This window comes from Gallinula chloropus (genome assembly GCF_964237585.1).
Source record: "Gallinula chloropus genome assembly, chromosome: 2".
Lineage (NCBI taxonomy): Eukaryota > Metazoa > Chordata > Aves > Gruiformes > Rallidae > Gallinula > Gallinula chloropus.
The window spans coordinates 55,743,204-55,769,268 of record NC_140086.1 but is presented as its reverse complement, the minus strand read 5'-3'; the positions used below and the strand labels follow the sequence as shown (position 1 = coordinate 55,769,268).

The 26,065-nt window shown below is 40.8% G+C and overlaps 1 protein-coding gene across 1 annotated transcript; it reads right to left on the bottom strand.

Moving 5' to 3' along the window:
* Positions 1–3,033: 3,033 nt before the first annotated feature.
* VAPA (VAMP associated protein A) lies at positions 3,034–26,065 on the bottom strand. Its single transcript, XM_084260438.1, has 6 exons — positions 25,742–26,065; positions 14,188–14,340; positions 9,577–9,680; positions 7,713–7,793; positions 4,702–4,878; positions 3,034–3,829 (listed from the first exon to the last, which is right to left on the bottom strand). Exons 1-6 carry the CDS (start codon positions 25,815–25,817, stop codon positions 3,668–3,670), a joined length of 753 nt encoding a protein of 250 aa, XP_084116564.1. The 5' UTR covers positions 25,818–26,065; the 3' UTR covers positions 3,034–3,667.

Here is a 26,065-nt window from a genome sequence, read left to right as displayed (position 1 = left end):
TTAAAAAGAAGTGCTTGGCTCTTCAAAGAAATGCCTCTGAAAATCTGAGTGTAGCTGTCCGTATCATCTGTATTTGGACTAGTCAAAGCAGCAATGAAAAAATACTTTGCCACTCCCACGGGCAGAACAATCTATTCCACCATTAACATAGCAGTTGTAGATTTAGGTTTGTTTTCTTTTACTTGAACAGCACAACCACTGGCTCCACACAAGGTCTTTGCTTTTGTATTCTAAGACTATGAACACAACATGCCCAAATGTTTAGACTGTGGTTTGGGGTTTTTCCCCTTTTCCCTCATGTTTAGCAGAGATCAAACACCATCATCCCAGCAAGCACAATCCAAGGTTAAACACGTCTCCAACAGCCATGTTTTCTGCCTGCGTAACACTTGTCTTCAGGAACAGACAAAGCAACAGTTGTCTCTAGGTAGGTGCTCTAAAGCCTACGAAAGATAACCAAACAACATGAGGCAGCATTTTGGAAATCCAACAACAAAACACAAAGACTTGGGTGAGGCTCAGAACTTGATGAGAAACAGGATGGGAGTGTGTGCTAGAGAACAGGGGCTGTGCCTAAGCCATCCCTTCCCCATCATTTTTCCCAGCAGTTGTGCCTGTTTCCCCACCCTTGCAAGGCAGACCAAGACACTCACCAAGATTGCTCTGTAAGTGCTACCCACCCTGAGAACACTCCAGGCACTGATCACCAGTGACAACCTCTCTGAACCCACCTATGCGCATGAACCTGCACCAGCACTAGTAAAAGACGAACTTTCAACATCATCATAAGTAATTATTCCTAAACTACAGCATTTATTGGTTTTTTGCCAGAATTTGGATGATATGCAGGCTAATAAAAAAAAAAATCTCAAAACATTTTTGGTTTTTATTCGTAAATTTAAAAGGCAAGAGTAACTATTCAGTCACCTTTGAATTAATTTTTCATGTACTTCAAGTGTCTGAGCTCAGACTGCTAAGCTATAATAATAGCTGTCTCATGCCTCTCTGCCTGGATACCGTAACACCCTTTAAATCTTTTCTAAAGGAGAGGGAGGAGAAAAGCAGCGTTCCACCACTGCCAGCAACAGAAGCAGCTACTGTATAAACAGAGATTCAATACCCTGCTGGCAATGTTATCAACATTACATAAACTGGTACCAAGCTTTAAATAAAACGGCACTGTGACATGGTGGGAGATGCTTATACCCCAGTCTAGTTAAAACCGTCTCTTTCATCCCCTACAAATTATATTTCACCCAAATCAGTAATGAGAGCAACAGATAAAAATCCCAGAATTAACTGTGCTGCTTTTGCACACGACTTCATTTCGACACAGCTATTTTTCACCTAGAGGGTAAATAAATAGAGGTGACACCACCACCACCACTGCCCTTTGCTTACCCAGCCCTGTCAGAATCAGGGATGTTTCTTAAGCCTACGCAACCTGCATTCAAAAAGAAAACAACAGACCACATGCAATATACCTTGCTACTGTATCTGAGTGCCCCTGAAAAAGAACTTCAGATGGAAAATAAAGAAATCAGTCTCATTTAATCATCTTTAGCTGCAAATTTTCCTCCAGGAACTCAAACCCTTGGTGAAAACTGACTCCTGCGTTTATTTCTGTTTCTATGATTTAGCCTCCCCTCTTGTCCAACATTAAAGCTGCGACAGAAGCTCAAGATGGGGAGAGACAGAGCCTCCTTGGCAGCAGCAGTCAGCGCTACAGACGGATATGCCTTCCAGGACACACCTGGCAAAGCCATTCAGCAGGAGCCAGCATAGAAACCAAAGTGGTGAACTGTTCCGGTCACAGCAACGCAGCTACAAAGGTAAGCTACATAATTTCAATCCCACCTGCAAACAGGAAGGACTAGGGCATTTCACTGTTACATTAGAAGTTTATCAGGGTTGCTCTGTACCCATAGCAGCTCTCGCTCCATCTTTTGCCAGACCAAAGCAAGTGTTTGCGCTGGCAAGTCAGTTCCAGGAAAAATACCTGGGGACTCCAAAAAGGAAGAAGTTTTTGTCATGACAACTATTACAAATCTGACAAGAGATCAGCATCCTGGACTCAGGCACCTGCTCTTCACTCCAACACCAAATCTTCATCCAAGGCAGCTTCACACTATTTACCAGCAGTACCTAGAAGTAGGGCAGCCGCATGGCTGCAAGGCAGACTAGATACACCTATTCAGTACCAGCAGTCTGCAGAAGGTATGTAGTCAGGGGAGAAGTTCCACAACAAAAAGGACACTACTACATTTTGAATGGTTTATTAACACTTCAACTTTTAATATCTTTGAAGAAGGCCTGAAAGGTAAGTTTTGCTTATTGACTTTTTCTTTTCCCCTTTGGCAAAATGTCACCTTCCAGCTCCTCCCTCCACATTCCCTCCTCCCAAGAGCATACTGAAGTTTCAGGCTAGTGTTTGGTTGCTTCTTCGAAGTAAGTTGGCTTCAATCCTAGCAGCAGAAGCATGCAAGCTGGGCCAATCGTGTTTGTCAACAGCTTTTAAAGAATATATAGAAATGCACAAACCAATTTTGAGTATCTGCTAAAACAGAACTGCAAACCGAGCAGGTTAGTGTATGTGAATTAAGTACCTGTATGAAATCAAAGGAAAAGGTTGACTCCTGGAAGCCACCCGGAAGATCCAAAAATGGAACAGAAGGTTGATTATTACACTCCCACACAATCCAAGCAAATTGCTAATATATTGGAAACATTCATGTCTGGTATTTGCACCTGCTCGATATCCAAATTATTCTGTCCTAAACCAAGTTTGATAACCATCCTCTCTGTGGCTGAAAGCAGCCAGAAAACAGTTTTGGTTTTGTTTGGGTTTCTAAATAAATTGAAACCTCGTCCCCCCCACCCATCCCCAAGTTTCAATTACAACAGTCTAAGCCAGAGACTTAAGCAAATAAACTTCAAAATTTGTTACAAGTAGCAAAGTACCATGAGCAGTGAACTTGTCAGGAATCCCTTCTAAAAGTACGACACATACAAACAGGCTACCCAGCAAAAAAATCTGTTAACAATTTTATTTCTTTTGCAACGTTAAATATTATGGAACAGGACTGTAAGGATGAAGAACTCTCAACAATGCCTCACAAGGGATAAGAAAGAAATTCTGCCATGGTATTAGCAAAGTAAGGTAAGGAGAAAATTTACACAGTAAGAGGCACCATTTCCCCAGAATACCTCTTGTCATATTCCTGGATGAGTGGGATTAACGATCTAATAAATCATTTTTCAAGAGGTAACAGCAACAGATAAAATTTTAAAGGATTATTAAAATAACATTTACAAGACTCTGAACAATTTTTGAATTCTTATTAAAACCACAGAAAGAAAGAACAATTCTTTATTTATGAATTTTCATAAAGGACTGACTGTGCAACTGACACCTGCTATTGATGACTGAATGTACAATTTTGTCCCGTAGCCGAAGAGTTTGTCTTTTCTCAGATGGTGTTTTCTAACCGTGCGAGATCATTGAAGGCAAAGCCTGTTAGGATGCTGTACACAAAGAGGGCCGCTGGGGCCATGCTACCAATGAAGTGGTAGGTAGACAAATCTTTTTTTTCTGGCCAAGAAAAAAAAAAAAAAAAAAAAAAAAAAAGAAGAAGCTGCATTTTTGCATGCTTCTCTCTCATCCTTTCTACAAGATGAACTTCCCTAGAAAGAATCCAATGAAAATGGCTGCAATTACAACAAGAAGTGAAGGAAGAGAATTAGAGCCATTATTATCTCTGAGGGCCAAAGCTGTGGGTGATCCAGATTTATCCGAGTGCGCTACTTTTCTGAGCCTCAAGCCTTCATCCTGAGAGGGGAAAAAAAAAACATACAGATGGGAAAAAAAAAACCCATGAACACATCTTCTTTACAATTGCAAAAAATGAACTCAAAGATCAATTTACCAATGAACATTTAAATAAATTTTTAAAAAATATTTCCAAGATGGACAAGTACTCCACTAGTGTGTGTCTCCATGCTCCAGTTAAGAAAGATTCTGAAATTCTTACTAAGCACAATGAAGAATCCTGCTTTTACTTACTATGTGTCTGAATTAAACAACAGTAATTCCTTATTGCTAAGGAGAAACATCTGCTTTGTGTAGCACTTCTCCCAGTGTTCCAGCATCATCAGAATTACAGGTGTGGAGACATCGTTATTTCTTTAAAAGGCTACCATGGTCAATGAAACTGTCAGATACTCAAAAGCAAATATATAGAAAAGTCACAGAGTCATGTATTGACTAATGACAGGTTACTGAAATCACACCTTTACATAAAGGTACTGGAAAGTAGTGTTTGCTTACCTTCTCTGGCCAAACAATTGTTCTTGTTCACTAACCATTTGCGATACAGAATGTTACCACTTTGGATCTTGTTTACCATTCATAAGGAATAATAATGCACTTTTAATAAAAGCTACAAATTCAGTATCTCTGACTTTAAGAGGAAAATTACACAGCTTCAGTATCTCATCCGCAGCAATCACCAAGTCTCAATCACTGAGAAGTTCAAAATATACAGCATAAATAGGACAATAAATTCAAATTACAATCAATCTTGACATTCTAACAACTCCATCTACTTTCTGGAACACGCATCTTTCGGCCTAATTACAAACCAGACCTTTCAATCAAGAAGAGTGAAGCCACTTCAATAAAAACACGGAAGCACAACTTACTCTCAGGTGCCGATTTTCATCTGTCAGCTTCATAATCTCTGCTTGAAGTCTTTTGCACTCCTCCACTAGCTTCCGTGTTTCAGTATCATTAAGCGAAACACTATGTGGTTTTGGCATCGGTCCATCCTGCTTAGATGTGTTCAGTACTGGGGCGGGCTTGCTTGCATCTATATCATTCTACAAATATTAAGAATTACTTGAGAATTGTACTTACCTAGAGGAAAATCATCCACAGCTTAAAACTGAAACAATCAAGCCACTAATATACTTCAATGAACTATTTACAGTTACAACGACTTCTGTTATCACTTCAATACAGATTAGTTCCAATGTTAAAAAGCAAGAGAAGACTGCACTGCTTACAAAACACAGAAGATCCCAAACACAGCGCTAAACCAGCTACTAGAAAGAAAATTAGCTCTATTCCCGATGAACCCAGGACAATTTAGTACTCTGGCTACTTAACACTGACCCACCAGCAGGCATGCAAAAATGGCACAAGATACACCAAACAGCATTAACCAACATAAAAGGAAGAAAGTTATCCCGGAATAGTCAAGAAACTAAATAAAAAGAAACCAGGCTGTGTCACAAACTAATTTGATGTATGCATGGCACAACTAATTTGCACTTAGAGCAGATCTTACTGAAGGAAAACAAAAGTATTACATCAACATGGAATTTAAGTCTCACAGCATCTCTAAATAATTACTAATCTTGAATGCAAGTGAAAAGTCACATAAAAAGCTGTGAAAAAAACTAAAAAGTAAAAATTTAGTTCCCACAGCTCTGCCCAAAATATACAAATAATCTTCAGTAGACGTTTATAATATAATGGATTCAACTGCATAGCCCAGGTTACTGTCTGTAAAAACACAGCATCCATATGGCAATACACTCAGAACCAGCTCTTACTTAAAATTCAGGCTTCTGTATTCCTACTTGCTTAGCTACACAGCTATGTCATTTAAAACACCACCATACTGCATCTGTCGTAACAAAGTAGTCCAAGGTAAGTGCTAAATGGAACAGAAAAACCTATTAAAAGTAAATACAACTACGTATTAAAAAAGCAACTAAAAAAAGATGCAGGAATTTCTTTGGTTTCTATGCAAACAGTGGTTATTTGGTCTACAGCTCTTACTTGCTTTTTACATTTTTCACAATGCAGCCACAGAAAGCCTAAGAGCCAGACCCTGCTACTCTACACAGGTACTCACCCCAAACTCGACTTAAAAAGACCAACATACTTGTAGATAGGTAAGCAGATCAGGACCTGGTGATTTTTTGATTGGTTTGCTAGCTGAACTGAACTCCTTTTAGTAGCACTGAAACTTCACCAGAGACCTGAGACTTATCTCCCTGGAACAAATCTCCTTCTACTGTTTGACCTCACTTACTGGTTTCTTCATGTCAATCTTCTGGCTATGACTGGTAGGTATCTTGTTGACTGGAAGGAAATACTTGTGTCCTAGTGTAGGTACATCCTGAGATGGCAGGTGGGTGAGGCTTACCCTCAGGACTTGGCACATTTCTCACTGCCTGGTTGAAAGGTTTGACTAAATCAACTGCTAAAGCAGGGGGTTGCCACTCCACACTGCGATGCAGAAAAATACAAATGTACACTCAGTACTCTTAAGGTAACACATGAAAAGTATGAAAGGAGGAAGTTTTGTGTAACATACCACATTTCTTTCACTAGACTATGTTACAGATTTAAAACCATCTTTTTCTAATATCTAAGATGTAATGTAAATAAGGTAAAACCCACAGAAGTAAACAACCAAGTGCCTTATTATTAAGTGCTTAACTTTTACAGTATTACCATTTAACACATAATTAGGCAGCTAACACCTGAATAAAGGATGCATTTCATAAATTATCCTTTACAAAAAACCCCAGACAACTCCACCAAAAACATTATACCAACATTCCATTCGAAAAATACCTTTAAATTACACTCCAAAAACTGTATTAGAGAATAGTTGCAGAGACAGCTACTGGCCAGTTAGCAGCCTTCACTGGGACCCTTTATGCATGCAAATAATTAAACTGGTTTTACATGCATGGATTCATGCTGCTTTTCCCCAGTGTGCCTTATACACTACAGTACTAAAAAGAAAACTCAAGGCCATGGAGTGAATAAGGTTGTTTACAGAAATCTTACTTTAGCATTCTAATTCACAGTGCTAAAAGCAGCACCAAAAAAAACCACCAAACCCCAACCAATCCAGAATACACAGTATTAAGATTCCATAAATCAGAATATCGGGGGGAAGGATGAATGTTAACGCACAAGAATTTAGTCATATTCTGCAAAACTTCTAGGTAACCCATTTAACTATTTTTCAAAGTATCAGGCAGCAGGAAACACACCTCTTCAGTTTGTATACAACGAAACTGTCATCCCCTACACAACTGAAACAGACATAGACTTTGTCTGAAGTCAAAAGCATAAAAAAGGTAATACAGGGGGGGTTTGTCTGATTATCTGCCTTTAGAACTACCTTAAAAAAATGTATTTAGGATTCCCCAAGGCACGCATTCGTTTCTAATCAGTACTTCCTTTTCTAATTCAGTTGAGTAAGAAACAGGTTTTAAAATTCAAAAGCATTTAATCCTTCAAGAAGCAAACTATGCAATTCCCTTTTCACTGTATTGAAGATTTTTTTTTTTTTTTAATCTGACAGCAATAAAATGCTAAAGCAAATCAGTAATAAAATAACAAAGGGATAATGACTTTTGGCACTAGTCTCCCCTGATAGAGGTTTTCAAGATGCAGTTGGACAAGGTGCTTCCTTTCCAACAAAAAGGTTGGACCAAATGGTTCCCTTCAACCTGGACTGTTTTATGAATCCTTGGAAAGTTATATACTGAATGCCCATCTAATTTAGGACAAATTCCTACAATCCATTTAATTAACAAGTCAAATAGGTTCAAAAAGAAATTAAAAACAAGTATCTGTAAGAACCTAACAGCGTACGACAGTTTGTTACTCTCTTCTTACTTACCATTTTATCATTTTCGTTGGGCATTTCAAACACACATCTTAACTTGGAGTCCATTAACTCATCAGGTTTTGCTTCTTTCCACTAAGACAACAATTAATATAGTTAACATGCCAGTCTCATGTAAACATCGGAACAGCTCATAAGCCTGCTTAGTACTTGCCTCCTATACAGCAGAATACTGTCCTTACCCTAGCTGCAACTTTCAGACTTGTTTCTGAACAATGCTTTCCTGTCCACTTTGACTGCACAAAGTAATAAAGCTTGAAATGGTTAACTGAGTCTAATTTCCATGTAATTAATACAAGAAAATGATCAAATTGAATACAAGGATACAAAGGTTTGTAGGCGCTGAGGGGACAATACATCAGGTCCTTTAACACATAATGAGGAACAAGTGCCATCTGAGGTGGTTTATGAAGGAAGTTCTAGCTTTTCACTCCATATATGCCATCTCAGAACCATCATTTTTAAACACAGAATTGAAAGACACTGTTTAGTTCCAGAGTAAATTTCTTTAGCTCTTTGCATTTTAGATCTTTAACCGTGTCCTCCTTTTACTGCGTAATACATTACAATTTGGGCCTAAAGAATTTTCCGAAGCTGCTTATATATAAAAAAATTACATTCTAATGGCTATTAATATATTTAAGGAATCATGAGATCTGCTGGAACATCTGCTCAACCAATGATTACCTTTCAAAGGATACACTTCATGTAGTTGCCTTAAATCTTTAGGCTCAGAGATCTGAAGTCTACCACAATTTTTCCAAAAATAGGTCTTCTGAAGTTACCTTAGAATTGCAGGTCTTACAGACTAGAATATCCAGGCTTTCATCCCTTCCTTCTTTTGGTTTTTTGTTCTTTCTTTCAGAGGCATTTTCATAATATCGGTAACTTCTAACTACAATTTCCGATTTTCTGCAAGATCTGTTTCTCAGTACTTGAAGATACCAAGAAAGCAGTTATTTGAAGGTATTCCTAAAGAGGATTTTTATACCCTCACCAAATACTTACACTTCACTTACCACACACAATATGCTCTGATAGCTATTGGTTAAGAAAAAATAAGGCAGTCCAGAGAGGAAGGGAGTTGTTAAGTTTGTGGCCACATGTATCAAAAGCTCAACAAAATCTAAAAGGTTCCAGTTTCCAGTGATGAGTGATGCCTGTTCCTTCAAGCAAGGCGACAAAGCCCATACCTGCAGGTCTAGTGGACTACAGTGATTTATAAAACCTCATCTTTACCCATTCCTTCCCCTCGCCTCAGTCCACATACACCCTCTAAAGGGCACGTTCAAACAAATTAATGCTTCCTTCCCACTGCTGCCAGCTTGTAATGTCAAAAATAGGTGTCCTTACTTCTAAACTAAGAAGCACAAATCTAAGTATCTCCTTCCTGGATCTTTCATAAGACCAACCATGCCGAAGAAACAAATCTTATTACATGTTCTACTACACTAGAAAATAAATCTATAATTTGTGCTGTGTTTAGCCACTTGGTATCTTGCAGAGAGACATACCTTCCTCTTCCAAATGTTTTAATTCATTATAATCCCATTTAACATTTCATTTAAACACTTTTGAGACCAAATGCACCCATTTCACATAGCTTTAGGCTTGTTTAAATCTACTTGAGTCTGTCAAATACAATGTTCAGATCAGCTGCCTGTAAAGCACAACATACCCCAAATTTTAACTGATTTGAACTGATCTTACATTTCCATTCAACCAGTTCACTGGGTGAGCTTGTATTTAACAGTAAAAACCTTGAACCACATATGGAAGTCATACACGTTCAGAGAAAATCCTTTTCCAAAAATAAACTGCAAAAACCACGATTCATTTACATTGAAGCCTGACTTACCACTGCCTCCATATCTGAAATATTTGGTGGTGCATAAGTTGTTTGTACCATAAACTTGTGTTTACTCTTCTCATTTGGGTCATAGTCAAAAGGCTGCAGCATTACTGTTCAAAAGAAAAAATAAGACATAAAACTGATTCTACAGCTAATCACTGTAACAAGCACGCCATCCATTCTAGATTTGCCTTTCACTAAACTGATGCTGAAAGTTAAAATTTAAAGGCAGTGTTGCAAAATGAGCAGATATACACTGTAGCAACAGGTACTGAGAAAAAAGATTTTTTTTTCAGAAAAAGATGTTTTTTCAGATTCTGATGTAGCTGACATGATTATTGTTGTAATTACTACAACTAAAAGGCATTTCATATGCAAATACAAACAAAGAAATCCTGTAGCACAAACAAAAACCCCTAAAACCAAGGACTCACCACCAGGCTTTTCTTTGGAATAAACACATTTTAGGATAGAGTGAATGCAAAGTTTAAGAACTGTAACAACACACATTATTGGGAGGGGGGATGGAGAACAACAGGACAACAGCTGTCATGTTAGCCCCCTTGTCTCCTTTTAGAGACAATTAGCTGCCTTATTTCAGATGGCAGTGCAGGACCACACAAATTATATATAAAATATGCGCATGAGTACACTTGCAACTTGGTCTACCAGAGGATGAGGTCTCAGAGTACAGATAAATTACTTGACAGCGTACATGTATTTGTCCTTCACAGAATTTGAATTCCAGTTCAGTATACCTTTATACAAAATTAAAGAGAGAATCACAGAACGGTTTGGGTTGGAAGGGACCTCAAAGGCCTTCTAGTTCCAATCCCCTGCCGTGGGCAGGGGCACCCTCCACCACACCAGGTTGCCCAAAGCGCCATCCAACCTGGCCTTGAACCCTGCCAGGGAGGGGCAGCCACAACCTCTCTTGGCAACCTCTTCCAGTACCTCACCATGCCCACAGGGAAGAACTTCTTCCTGATATCCAATCTAAATCTACCCTCTTTTAATTTAAACCCATTACCCTTTGTCCTATCACTACACACCCTGATCAACAGTCCCTCTCCAGCTTTCTTGTAAGGCTGCTTCAGGTTCTGGACTGCTGCTGAAAGGTGCCCCAGAGCCTTCCCTGCTGTAGGCTGAACAAGCCCAACTCTCTCAGCCTGTCGTCACAGGAGAGGTGCATCCCGTCACACAGAGAGTAAATTCTTCAGTAGGAGTGGACTGCATTGGTTTATAAAATACTACGTACAGTATCAAAATTCATAACTTGGCCTAGTAACTACAGAAAAAGGCCACTTGTAAATTTCATTATACTGCCAACTAACTTGAGGCCTTAAATACTAGTTAAAAAATCCAAGTGGATAAACCAAGCTGTCTCATTTGACTTTTTTTTTCTTTAAATTTTACTATAAACCATAATCAAAGGATAAATTAATAATGTGAAACAGACAAAATAAAACACACAAATAAAGCAGATGAAGGAATTGCAGTGTTTGATATGCTTTCAAACAATCCTATTTGGAAAGGTTTAAAAGTCGAGTTTCCTTAATCCTTGGCCTCACTGTGGTCCAAACCATGACTGATCAAACTAAATGCTTCTTCCAGGTACAGATGCTATAGCAATTCATCTCCAAGAATTGTTCCATCAGCAGAGGACTGAATAGAATGCAGTACTTCAGTTTCCTAAAGCCAAGGGAACAGATGGAATAACTTGAAAGATGGCAAAGCCAGCTTTCCATCATCAGAGAACTTGTCTTCATATGCTGGCAGAAGCCTTGGATAACCAGTTAAATAACTTTATGTTCTTTGACCACTCAGTAACAGCTGAAAATCTGACTGAATTGAAAAGCAGCAGAAAAAAGGCAATCCACAGATTCAAAGAGCTCTTCAAGCTCTTCACTGCTTTAAGTAATCGTAGAAAACCTCATGAATACATGAAGTCACAGTTTTCAACATGTTCTTGGAATTCCTGAGTAGTCCAGAGATCACTTCTAGGGGGATTTCAACAAATAGCTATGAAATCAAGCCTCCTGTTAATAGGACTAGGTTTTCTACATAAGAGGGCTTTTATCCCCACAAAACAAATCTTTAAGGGGGTCTGAAAACCAGAAGGAAGAACAGTTACAAGTAATAGTAACAAGTTGTAAAAGAGGAAGAGTAACAGGCTCTGAAAAGAAAAATCAAAAACAAGCAATTGTTGTTAACAACAAGCAATACATGATACAATAATAAACAGTTAATTTAAGGCATTGAGGTAAAGAAAAACAGGTCTACCAGATTAATATTTTTTGAAAAATTATAATAACATGGCTAAAGAAGGTTACCTAGTGATTCACCACTGAATGATAAACACAATGCCCATGGACTTCCTTAAAAAACCTGTTAAATCGCACCTCTAACAATGCATTTAAAAACTGGCTTGACTAAATTATCAGCACAATGCACTATACAGGCTGAAGACAGCTACCACTACCTCAACATTTAGTTCTGAACACAGCATTTCAACGCATGGTATCCTACAGCAATTTCTCTCTGCACAACAACGTGAGAGAAATTTATTTTTTCATATAATTAAAAATGAGTCAGCACTGAAAACATTCAGTTGAGAGATTGATGAGATAAAGTGGGTCATGAGAAAAATTATCTGCGCAGTTGGCTCACCAATGACCCAAAAGAAATTATAAACTTAAAAAAAAAAAAAAAAAGCTGACACTCTGGGGAAGAAAACTTAAGTTTTAAACAGTGTTGTGGAGTCACTCTGACTAAATAACTGCACAGAAAAGCACCTTGCGGTCACTGCAGCATGAGAAACCAGTAATACAGAAGAAGGGGTATCAGAGATTCCCTGCAAAGCAAACTGAAGGGCCAAGCTGTGTGATACTACTTCCCTTTACTGGAGAACCTGAAGGTGAAATACTGTTTACAGCTCCGGCATTCCCTCATTTAAAAAATGGAAAACATTCAAAGATTAAAAGAAAGACTTGTAAATACAAAGAATGGGTTTACAATAGGCAAGCTGAATACTTCAATCTATTCAACTCCCAGAAGAAAAAGTCTAGCAATATCTTCATCATGATGCATGACTACTCACAGGAGAGATCCTGCAATACCAGATCAAGCAAGAGTTGAGACAGAATGCCTGTAAGCTGAAGGTGGAACTCAAATAAGCTTCTCACTACCTGAATCTTGAACCAATTTTCAGTAAAACTATCTCTCATTCACAAGATGCTGGACTGTCCATGGTAAGCAATACTGAAGTGCAACAGACTGTATTTGATTAGTAAACTGGTCTCTCTCCTTCAAGGAAAGTTACTCAAAGGTTTTAATCATAAATAGAAAGTTTTCCCTAAGTTATTCTTTGCAACATTTGAACGTATCTCCTGAAGTTAGTTCTTCTTCAAACTTCCCAAAGGGTATAAGGATCTGAATCTTAAAAACTTTGAAGATTTCTCTCTGTTTTCCTTTTGCTTTGCAACAGCTCTCTGAGGGTTCTATAAAAATCTGCTTTCTAGACCTGGGAGATCTAGGAGCTCACATCTATATCGCCTGTGGTCTCTACAACCTGTAAGACCACAGTCTATAAAAAGGGGATTCTCCTCTCGTATTTGTAAAATATGGTAAGTCCAGAGAAATAAAGTTTCACACCTCTTACAGTCACTGGTTTGAGAATCCCCTTTATTCAGGAGATTCTTAACCTCAAAATGATTAGGAGAACGACCTAATCTACAGGCTCATTTATCAAATCAGAAGACTGGTACCTAAACATTTCCCATTTTCTTGAGAATATCTACTCCCAGTCCTTTTGACACTGTACAGTCCAGTATAGGATTAGACCATTACACATACAACTACCAAAATTCTGTGGACTGGCAAAATGAAGTAAGCAAGCCAAACCTACACGGAGTTTCATGCGAAAAAAGAAAATGTTGTCTGGTTTCAGGGCTCCCACTCTGTTGAAAAGCTAGGATTCATTTTTTTTAATCCCTTCACCCAAACAGGAAAACCAAAACCAGATTAAGGCATGAGTGTTTCTATGGAAAAACATACTAGATTTTTCCAGTTTAAGGTCTACAAAATGCTCCAGCTACCTAAAAAACAGAAAATAGAATTTTTTAAAAGTAATTTCATGATTGCCACTTAACATCTATTACTGTGATAAATGGAAGAATTTTTAAACAATAGAGTCCAGGGACCAACATTATGGTCAAAACAACTAGTTTACAATCACAAATGAATTTTATGGTTTTTAAATGCAATGAGCTGTCAAATGTTAAACAGATCAGAGCAGCCAAGCAATGCCCCACTTCAAGGTATAAGCATGTTAGTTTGAAGCAAAGGTACTGCTAATGTCATTGCCCATTTCCAATTTTCTCTCCTCCCTTTCACAGAGCACTGCATGTGACAAATTTCAAGTATTTCAGTATGGAGGACTCTTCATGCAGCTCTACATCAAGTTGACACTACAGTAATGAAGGGGAACAGATTTATTGTTTAAAAAAATCTTTTTTAAAAGCTGATATACTTCAAACAGCTTCTAAGATCAATCTTTAGAGAACTTCATGAAAGGCCTAAAACAACTAAGCTACAACTGCATATATCTGTTTTTACCTGAAACAATTACAGACGATCCTGGGTCAATAATTCCACTGTTTGGCCTCACACAGTATCGGCGAGGCGCTGTGGTCTTCACTTTGAAGCATACTTTTCTATCTGATGGATTTCGTAGCTTAAGATTTGTAGTTACTACATCTGTAAAGGGACCTGAAAAAGAGTTGATATTTTTAGATATATGTATATCTCTGGAAATCTGTCTGTACAGTACAAATTACTCTTGAAATATAACTCGATGCCAACAAACTTCTAGAGGTACATATACTGTTACATGCAAAGCACGCTCTTATCACCTTCGTTATAATAATATACATTACAGCAATGAACAAACAGCTCTCTTAAATAGCATGACAGGCTCAAGCTGCTGGTGCAAAAAGCTGCTGGTGCTTTAAAAGTTCATGTACACCTATGCTAGTTTCACCAAATCTTCCTTAATATTTTAAATATCTAGAAGGCAATGGTGACATGCAGAAGTAAATTTTGCTGGATTTTTCTTCAGGAACAGAAGCAACACATTCTTTGGAACTCTTTCAAACATTTAAAGAAAGAAAACACTGTGGCACCAATTTAAGCTTCCGTTGTGCTTCTGCACTCTAACAGACTCAACAGAAACAGACATCACCCTCATCTTTTAAACTCAAAATAGACAAGAGAGACAATACTATGGTTATGCATATACTCTAACTGATTCACTGAAAAGAAGCTGCAGCTGTCAAATTTACCTAGTCAGTGCAATGTATTGTGCTTAAGTTAAATCATCAGGATAGAAATAGCCCCTAAGACTATGATCAGACACGAGAAGTAACTGCAATGTCAAGCTGTAAAAGCACATCCTCCAACAGAGATCACCTCCATGTGATGCCATACAGTAACAGAATGAAAAGCAAGTAAGGTTCACAGTGTTCTCTCTGAGCTGTGTTAATCTCCCTTATGCTTGTGTCATCTAAAAGCAAGACTGCACAGGCACTAGAATGTAACTTAGAAAATGGCATCTCATACGAACATGAAATTTATTCAATACTATTTAATGTGTATGTTAAATTTCAAGAACCTTTTTTTACTATTCTTTAACAATTACACACCAAATTATTAAAAAGACTTTTTATCAGTATTGAAAACATTACAACTACTTTTCTATTAAAAAAAAAAACAACAAACCCACCACCACAAAGACAGCAAAGCTTAAATTAAATAGGATGAAAACTATAGGTGTTATGAACAAGTGGTAGAGTACATCAAAACCACTAATTGAGTGAGATAAAGGAAGTCAATTCTTCCTCGGACCCCTTATTCCGGAGAGGTGCCTGAATGAAATGGCTCTGGCCATCACCAAACATGTTGCTACACTAGAGGGCTCACTACCCGACCAATCTCTTGTTTCTCTACCTCTCAGACCAAATCCTTCATTTTGAGTGTCAAACAGCGTATTGACACAAAACACCAAACGATATAAATTGATAAAAGGCCTAAAACAGGCATTACTGGGAAACAGAATCCCAAAATGTAGATGAAGAAATGCATGAGCTAGGTTTATATTTCATGAGACTCATTATGACTGGTATTAATGTCAGAAACTTCATTTGTCATCTGACTATACAGTGGACAAAATAGTCACCCTCTTAATCCAAGCAAATTTGACACAGCCCCCAAGAGGAAGATTTACACAACTACTTCAAAGTTTCCTGCCACTTGCTTCTTGATAGGTCTTTGCAGGATCCAGTTGCATTTACTTATAGAGTGTGATCTAAAAATAGCTCCCATTACCCATACCAAAAGCTGAACTAAAATGAAGCAGCTGAATACTCCCATAAATCTAGGGCGGGTGATACACTCAGAAAAGACCAAACATTTATTTTTCAAGCTATGCAAACATTTCTGAGGGAGTTGTTCTGAGAGTTTTACTAACAGACACCTAGGCATTACCTTTGCAGTGCCCAGTGGCACACAGCACCTTGAATCTGGCCTTCAAAGGTGTGGATTTTTTTTTTTAATTATAATTCTAGACAACTCAAGGAGCTCTCCTTCTGAGTTTTCCCAACTACTATTACTAAGGAAATTCTGCTTTAAGGAAAAGAAAAAAAAAAAAGCTCAGTTCAGAGGCTCCTTTTAAAAGGCACAGTCATACAGTCATCAAGAAAGGGAGCTATACTATTCAAAACCAGCTTATTTCAAGACAAAGCAGCAGTGAATTTTTAAACTGATGATAAACTGGTTTTTTAAACTTAAAAAAAAAAAGAGGTTCTGTTTCTTTTGAGACCTGAAAGTCCCTTCATGACTGCCTTCTTGGCGTGCATAATAATGAGGCCAATTCAAAATACTCTTCAAATTACTGTGGTATTTACTGTCAGTTCTAACACCATAGATAATTAAAAAAAAAAAACCTGCTTTTGTCCCCCAGGTACACGAATGCAGTGACCTCCTTTGCATTTCCTGGATACTACCCAAAAAAGAGCCTTTAGCTCAGGGACATTTTTTAGTATCAGACATGTCTTTCAAACCAGACTAAAATCTTTTTTAAGGTCTACAGCTTCTATAGCTTCTGACAGCTTTACCTTTCACCTGCTTTTTAAAAGATTTTAAGAAAAAGGAAAAAAAAAAAGCTGTATAAAGCCTCTCAAGGCTCTCAACCATCAGATTAAATAAATAGCTGGTAACAAGTCTGTGCACAAAAGAGAAAGATCACTAAGTTTCAGTCTTCCTGCAGAACCCAGCTACTTGGTAGCTCAGTGGCATATCGACAGGCAGCACTGATCTGAGCAGGGACGGGCAGGAGCAGGCACAAGGATAGTAAATCAGGAAAAAATATCCACTACCATTCAGAGGAGCCACACGATCTAAATTAGCACAACATATCCTTCAAAAAAAGAAACCATGCAACAGATGAAGAGGATTCTGGAGTTCCCATTCACACAAACAAAAATACTGCTACCCTTGGGGGAGTGGGGGAATAAAGTACAAGCTGGCACTAACAGCCTGTGCAAAAGTCCAAATCATGACACTTCCTTGAGAAAAACAAGGAAGAGTGGGAGGAAGAGAACCAGGAAGGGGGAACATTTTAGGCCATGCTGCAAAGACCACATCTAACCAAGGAAAAGAACAGGCAAGAACAGATACAGACATTCTGCACATGCACAAAGATGAACAAATGCATGCCAACTTCATCTCAGAAACATACACCTACACCAGGACGGCATTATACCCTCAAAAAGAGCATCTCACTCACTGCTTGTATGAAACCCAGGCGAAAGCTGCTTTTTACTTGAGCACTTAAATTTCAGACAGGTTCAAGTCTAACTGCACTATCACTCAAATATACCTCACAAGTATTCATCTACTATTGTGTGCCCAATACTTCCATCATAAAATGCTTAAGACTACCTTTCATTAAGACAACGGACTTCTGGATCTCCAATGAGGGTTTTCAGAAGCTCTAGTAATTTATCTAATAAAATCCTCAAGCTGTACTTACATAACTATACTGTCTAATGATAAGAGATCATTGCATTATAAACTTGCAGTATCACTCTAACAACCTCTGGGAGTCAGAGCTACTTTAAAAGGGACAGGGAGTTCAGCAACCCACTTAGCACAAATTCAAGACACCAATTACAGCATCTTCCTAGAATAAAAGTTGTGAGTGTGCCAGGTTATTCCAGCCATTTTGAATGGAGCAGTGACAATCCATGATGAGATTTTTCCTGTCTTTTTGACTTACAAGGGCCTTAGAAAAAAATGACAGACACCTGACTAAACACACTCAGAAAAACTAGAGATCACCAAAAATATTATGTACTGAAATTCTATCCCAGCAATCTTACAGTGCAGCCACCACAACATTAATGCTGGGGTTGCCTCTAGCAACTACACATCTTGGACTACAGTAACTAGTGGGCAGGAAGAAATGACACAGATTCTGCAGAACCAGTTTCCACTGCTGAAACACAGTGCCAAGTTTCCTGGCTTGCCACAGGCTTGACAGTTGCACTGCAGTAAAACCAAAATACTATGTATTACTGTACAGGTGGTACAGAGATCTTTTTGATCAACGGTATAATTTTTCTCTTTATGTTCAGGGCTCCTTCAACATCTCAGCTCCAAAAGTCATCCTCCTACACCCTGAGATGGCCAAACATAAGCAAAAATTCATGATGTGAATATGCATTTCTAGAGTGGGGAGGAAAAGCTTAGACAAGCCTTCTCAGCCTGTGTTACCCCTGGGAAAGGTGAAAGATCATCGCTAGTATCTCTACTTGTTGGTAGTACAGAGCTAACATAAAGAACTTATGAGAAGGGGACAGGTTTAGTTATCAATATGCTCCATTCAAAATCAGTAAGGCTGTCATAATGTACACACAGAGCCTATCACAGAACGTCCCCTCTACCTAAAATTGTATAAGAAATTACCATTTTACTGAATTACATAAAATATTTTATAATTAGAAGGCAGATAAATTGTAGAGTTGTACAAAAATGAGCATGCATTATTAAATAAATTCAACAGCATTTTATATGAATGGTTTAAATGTTAAGTATATTGTCCTCTTCGATTTAAGGCACTGAGCTGTAGCTGTTATAAAAGCTAATACTTAAATTAACTGCCAGAAGGCACTCTACTTCACACACAGAACTGAAGTTTATTTAAGCTGTAAACTGACACAGCCACATCTAAAAACAAAGTACACAGGCTAGCAAAAGGAATCCAAACTCCTTAAAATGTCTAAGTTTCCATATTAACTTCAGAAACTAAAGAGATTCTATGTTTTAGTGGGATGCGGGGTTCAGAACCACATCACCTTTAAAATTCCAACAGCATTTGAAACATAAAGAACACTTCAAGGCATCTTTACCAAAACAAACTCAGGTAGGGTAATTTTCTTTCAGCACACAAAGTCAGGTTGGGCAGGCAATGAAAAATGATTTACTGCAGTTGAGAATTTGACCCCTAATAAATGAGAAAGGAATTAAAGTCGGCAGGATAAAAATTAGCAGTAACATTATAAAGTCAGCATTCTGAGAAGAAGTTAACTGACTTTTATGATGGACCTGGCAGGAAAACAGAGCAAGATCTCCACCAAATTCATTCTGCCAGAATTAAAAGTAACCAGGGAATAAAGAAAGAAAAAATGTTAAATTTACACAATCTTCATTACTGTGATGTAATAAAGACTTTTTTTAAATTAGGAACAAGTTTGATTGTTCTTCTTTCCCATCATTTGGCAGAACAATCATAGAATAGTTGAAGTTGGAAGGGAGCTCTGAAAGTGATCTGGGCCAAACGCCCTGGCTCAAGCTGGGACATCCAGAGCCACTATCCTGGGCTGCATCAAAAGAAATGTGACCAGAAGGTCAAGGGAGGTGATTGTGCTCCTCTGCTCTGTTCTGGTGACACCCCACCCAGAGTACTGTGTCCAGCTCTGGGATCCTCAGTACAAGAAAAATATAGACCTCTTGGAATGAGTCCAGAGGAGGATCATGAAGGTGATCAGAGGGCTGGAGCACCTCTCCTGCAAAGACAAGCTGAGAGAGTTGGGCTTGTTCAGCCTGCGGAAGAGAAGGCTGCAGGGAGTCGGTAAAGTAGCCTTCCACAACCTGAAAGGGCCTACAGGAAAGCTGGAGAGACTGTAGCGATAGGACAAGGGCTAACAGCCTTAAGCTGAAGGAGGGTAGGTTTAGATTAGATATAATGAGAAATTATTCACTGTGAGGGTGGAAACACTGGAAGAGGTTGCCAAGAGAGGTTGTGGCTTCCCCATCACTAAAAGCGTTCAAGGGCCAGGTTGGATGGAGTCTTGGGCAACCTGATCTAGCGAAGAGTGTCCCTGCCCACGGCAGGGAGTTGGAACTGAAGAATCTCTGAGGTCCCCTCCAACCACAACCATTCTGTGATTCTGTGACAACCTGTGCCAGTGCTTGGTCACTCTCACAGTAAAAAAAAAAAAAAAGTCTCCTGCTGTTCAGAGGAACCTCCTGCCTTTCAGGCTGTGCCCATTGCCTCTGATCCTGTCACTGAGCACCACTGTAAAGAACTCGGCTCTGTTCTTTCCACCATCCCTTCTGATAGTTGTATGCATTGATGAGGTTCCACCCCTTCCCCCCGAGCCTTCTCTTCTCCAGGCTGAAGAGTCATAGCTCTTCCAGTCTCTGCTCACAGGAGAGATGCTCCAGCCATTCCATCATCTTTGTGGCCATTCCTAGATTCTCTCCAGTATGCCCATGTTGTAGTTTTGCATGGCTGGGTTCTGGTGGAGAACAGAGGGCTGCAGAGGTGGCTTCTGCAAGAAGCAACTAGAAGCTCTCTGCAGGCCCAACAGAGCAAACACCAGCCGACTCAAGGCTGGAGTCGCTGCTGACCAAGGCTGGGCCCATCAGTGACAGTAACAGTGCCTCTGAGAATCACATTTAAGAAGTAAAAAAACCGCAAGCAGCCACTTTTTGCCACCAGACAAGGGAATGAGGTGATGTAAGAAACTGTGCAAACACCAAGGCCGGTGAAGCAGGAAGGGGATGAGGTGTCCCAGGTGCCAGAAAGATGCCCCTGCAGCCCATGGAGAAACCTATGATGGAGCGGGTGTCCCCCTGTAGCCCATGGAACAGGCTGAGGCCCCACACTGGAGCAGGTGGAAACATACTGGAGGTGCTGTGACTGCGCCTCTGCCACACTTGCAGCCCATGGAGAGACAGATGAACATGGGAGAGAGAGACCGACAGTGGAGCAGGTTTTCTGGGGGGAGCTTGTGACCCCATGGGGGACTGTGCTGGAGTAGCCAGGGCCTGAGAGTCTAAGAGACATGCATTTATGACTGCACCCCATAGCAGTGACCCATGCTGGGGCAGCCGAAGAGCTGAAGCCCTGTTGGACAAGTTCATGGAAGACTGTCTGCCATGCGTGGGACCCCACGCTGATTCAGAGGAAGTGTGAGGAATGACCCTCAGCTAAGAAAGAAAACAACTGGTGAGGAACTGCCCAAAACCCCCATTCCCTGCCCCTCCCCATGCCACAATGTGGGGTAAAGAAGGGAGCGAAATCATGACTAAAGTGAAGTCTGATAAGAAGGGAGGGGTGAGGGGAGGTGCTTTAAGATCTGGTCGCACTTCTCCTCAGACTCTGGTGTCACTGTGTGTGTGTAGTGCAATAAATTGGATAGTTCTCTTTCCTTTATTCTGTGCTGAGTCTGTTTTGCCCATGACACTGACTGCAGAATGATCTCTCCCTGCCCTTATCTCACTCCCAAGCCTCTCAAATTTATATTTTCTCCCCTGTCCAACTGAAAGGGGGAGTGATAGAGCAGCTTTGGTAGATACCTGGCATCCAGCCAGGGTTAACCACCATAGTCTCTTACAATGGGGAGCCCAAAACTGGGCCCAGCAGTGCAGCTGCAGTCCTACCAGAGCTGAGCAGAGAGGCAGGATCATCTCCCTTAACCCGCTGGCAACATTCCTCCTCAAACAGCCCAGGATACCATTGGCCTTCTTTGTGGCAAGGACACATTGCTAGCTCATGGTCACATGGTGTTCACTAGGATCCCCAGGGCCTTTTCTGCAAAGCTGCTTTCCAGTTGATCAGACCCCAGCATGTACTGGTGTGCACAGGGGATGCTGTTCCTCTTCAGGTGCAAGATTTTGCAATTCTCATCACTGAATTGCACAAGGTTCCTGTTAGCCTGTTTCTCCATCTGCCAGCTCCTTCAGTACCCATGTGTGCATCCCATCAGGACCAATGGACTTATGAATGTACATCCAGCATTCCCTGACATCATCATCTTCCCCCAAAGGTACCAAAGGGAAGATGTCTAACACTAGACTAGTGTTCTGTAGCGAGTGGAAACTATCTTGACTGTCAGGTAAGAAACCTAATCTGAAAGTATACACAGAGCACCTAATTACTCCAGAGTTTTATTGTATTGTCTGAAAAAAAGCATAGGTGATATACAGCCGACAAAAAAAAATGGTAAGAATGCTGTTTATTTCCATAAATCATCTTTAAGAAACTAATTTGCAGACCTCTGTGACAACAATCTGAAGAGAATCCATAACATTCATTGCCAGTAAAGATATTTTTTATCTCTTGAGATACCAAAACCAAGACCATTCATATACCTTCTTCAACTGGAAGAAAAGCTCCAACTCTAATAAATTACCTATATTAAAATTATTCACAGTCTATGAAGCATAACATCTCCAGTTTCATGCATTAAGACTTCAACATTATAGGTCTGAATGATCAGGAATAATCAGTGAAGGTGCAAGATTAATAATACCCACAAATACCCATGGATCTTCAGTAGATATCCATATTACCAGAGCAGTAATACAGAATCCTCCCCTTCTAATTCTACCCTAGCATTTGAGAAATAGTTATTAGCTTTATCATCAACCTGCATGCAAGTGTCAGACTGCAAAAAAAGGCTTTATAAGAAAGCTGACACGCCTCAACGTCCACAGCTCCCCAAGGCTGGTTCTAGCCTAGCACTGTTTATCACGAGGATCATTAGATTTTATCCGAGTTCCCCACAATGACATGCTGTCAGCATCCACGCTGCTGATGTATCTGTCAAAGATTTTTCCTTCAAAAAATTCCTGAGACAATGCCCATTTTTTAATCCAAAAAAGCTCATCTTCCTTTGCCAAAAGGATAAACAGAGCCTATCTATGGCTACACAGTTTACTACAGGTGCTTGTGCAGATGCTGAGTAAAGTAGATTAGAAAAATAAAAAACCCACCCAAGCAGAGTTTCATCAGACAATGATGAATTTAAAAACTTGCCAACAACTCCTTAAGGTAAGTCCTATGTACTTCTAAATTTACATCACTGTTTGCACAGGGGCCTATTAACACATCTCACCGTTAACCTAAAGGTCAGCAAATCCATCACAAGTTCCTGAGGCAAGAAAAAACAACACAACTGTTCGGTTCAGATGTTTAGACATAACCTGCATTTCTGTTACACACACGCCCCAACAGCATTAGGTAGACAGTAATAATGGATAAACTTCTTAATAAAATAACTTTGCATAACCAACCACATTTATTTTTTCTTTAAAAAGTTGTGTGATTTTCCTACACTAAGTTACACTTGGAATTCCAAGTCATAAATTCTCTTACTGAACAACTAGTTGTTAGAAGGTAACTCTCACAATTCCCTTGTGCCAATACAGTACTCTTGGATGCAACACTTTAGAACTGAATTACTGTCTGTGGTCCACAAACCTTTTTAAACACCTCAAAACAATAAGCAGTTAGAAAACATTTATTGAGAGTGCACTCCATGCTCTCTCAATAGACAGCTCTTTCTATAGTATATTACAGTAATAACGTAGTAACACAGAGAGCTTTCCACAGAGCATTAAGACTGCAGTCTCATCATGCTTCAGATTTTGGTTTTGCTTAGTCTGCTCTACAGAAATTTTCCTCATATAAGCATTGGCCTGAAATCAAGGTTTATGCCCAAAGAATACACATTTTGCGGTCTAAGCACATAAACACACACCACAATAAAAATCCCTGATTGATAATGGCTTCAAACAAACAGAATTTCTATTCCAGTATTTACCCTATTATTTCCTGTATCAACACTTTGAAATCATATAAATACAGCTTGTCTTCAAACTGGAAGTAACTCAACATCTGAAAGCTTCAAATTAGACACAGTAGCATTTTCTTTTAACAAAAAAATAATAACCCCCCCCCAAAACAAACAAACAAAAAACCCCTACATTTTCCTCCAACCTGTTCTTGCAGTAAGAATAGAATGTATTGAAATCTAAGTGCAGGCAGACCTGGCAGCATTTTAACAGCACAAAATAGAAATGAAGAAAGGTACATTCCTACTATGGTTTAGACTCCATCTATGAACATGCAATTTAAAAAAATAAAAATTGAAGGTATTAAAAAATAATATATGTGATTAGACAAATTCTGGTGTTCAAATGATTTGATGGATTGTTTGTTAAAAACGGCATAGTTTGTTAAAAATCTCTTTGATAAACCAGACTTAAGTTGTATTTCTAAAAGCCAGGGTGGATAAAGGTATTTTGGGGGAATACAATGTTCTTCTCTAATTTAAACATTAATTTCCTCTAGTGTTCCATTTAAAGGTTTTTACAACATCATAAATTCTACTCTGTCCCTCTAAAACAATGTAAAATGAATCTACTAAAAATGGAAAATAAAAGCATTCATAGGATTAGGCAAGTACATGCGCTGACAACAGTCATAACATTTTAAATGTAGGTTCAGATTACATTAACAGCTTTATAAAAAGAAAAATCTGGTATTGGTTCTAATTCTGAAACGTCCTGATATTTTTCTCAGTGCCCCTTATGGGCATAAATTAAAATCACAGGATACTACTGAAAACTACTCGTTCTATCATGCTTTTCTTGATGCCCCTACCTTTCGGGAATCACACACCGTCTCTGGAAAAGCCTTCTCTTTCCACAACTATCTAATGTATTAGGAGAGAAAAAACCCCACGTAATAACAAGACTAACTGGGACCTATTCTGACAGAAGCCTATGATGCTGGTCACAGTCATGCGATCGGCACGCAAGACCCGATAGGCAGAAACTTCCGAAATGCACACATTCCTTTCCCTTGGTTCCCAAGGAAGGAGCGAGCTGCCTGTTTACATACCGAGAACCTGCCCGAAACATGACAACTCGGGGGAAAAGGGCGGGGAGTCGTTTGCCAGGCCAGCGGGCCAGTCTGCATTGGAGGAGAGGGTGCGAGTGCCTGCACATCGCCTACTCCCCCCACACCCCTGGAGTGATGGTGCAAAACCACACCGGCCCCCGCGGGGACACCGGGGCGGAGGCCAGGGGCTGGAGCCTGACAAGCGCCCACGGCCGCTCCTCCGGGGGCGCGGGAGGGGAAAGAGGCCAGACGTGCGGGCAGGCTCCCGCAGCGACTTTTTCTCCCCCACTCCCCTCCCCGCTCCCTCGCACGGCGCCAAGGCTTTCATGGCCCGCTTCGGGGCCTCTCCTTCCCTGCTACAGGCACAAGTACACCTCACGGCGGGGAAACCGGTGGCCGCGCAGACCCCCGCGGCCACAAAACTGACAGGAAGCGCGACTCCCCTTTCCCGGGCCGGGCCCCGCTACCTCAGGGCCGGCCCTCCCGAGCGGAGCGCGGTGACACGGCAGCGTCCGCGTCGGCATGCGGGGGGACACGCGGGGGTAGGGCGCGGACTGGCGCGCCGGAGGGGGCGCCCGCCCCCCACCCCTCTCAACGCCGCGCCCGGCAGAGCGGGCGAGCAGCCTCCGGGCACCGGGCCGCAGCGCTGCTGGGGCCGCGGACACGCTCTCGAGTCCCCGAGGGATCCCAAGATGGCGGCGGCTGAGCCCGTTCACCGGCTCGGAGGCGCCCCCCCCACACCCCACGACGGACCCGGGCGGGCAGGGCCCGGCACCGCGGCCCTGGGGATGGGGCGGGGGGGGGGGGGGGGGGGGGGAAGTAAACCGAGGCGCATGGAGGTGGCCCAGCACCGAGTCAAAACGGGACACCTCGCTGGGCTGGGCCATCCCACAACCCCCGCACCCGGCTCCCCCTCACCTTTGAATTTGAGGTCGGTGGGCGGATCGAGCACCAGGATCTGCTCGTGCTTTGCCAGAGCCCCAGCGGCCGCCATCTCGTTCGCTCGCACCGGCCGGAGGAGCAGTGGGGGAGGGGGGAGGAGGAGGGAGGAGGAGGAGAAGGAGGGGCGGGAAGGAAAGGAAGGAGGGAGGGAGAGGCCGGGCCGCTCCCTCTCGGCGGGCGGGCGTGCCTGCGGGCAGTGGCTCTGCGCGGCTGCAGGCGCTGCCGCCCCGAGCCCCGCTCACCGCCCTCCCCGCGCAACTGGCTCAACGGACGGCCGGCAACGCCACCCCTCCGCGGGCA

Bases quoted from the DNA above. Each gene is read 5' to 3' on its own strand.
- VAPA (XM_084260438.1), bottom strand. From the start codon at position 25,817: ATGGCGGCCGCTGGGGCTCTGGCAAAGCACGAGCAGATCCTGGTGCTC. The intron at 14,341-25,741 runs GTGAGGGGGAGC...ACTCTTTTTCAG, and splicing joins CACCGACCTCAAATTCAAAG to GTCCCTTTACAGATGTAGTA. The intron at 3,830-4,701 runs GTAAGTTGTGCT...TTCCCCTCTCAG, and splicing joins ATGAAAATCGGCACCTGAGA to GATGAAGGCTTGAGGCTCAG.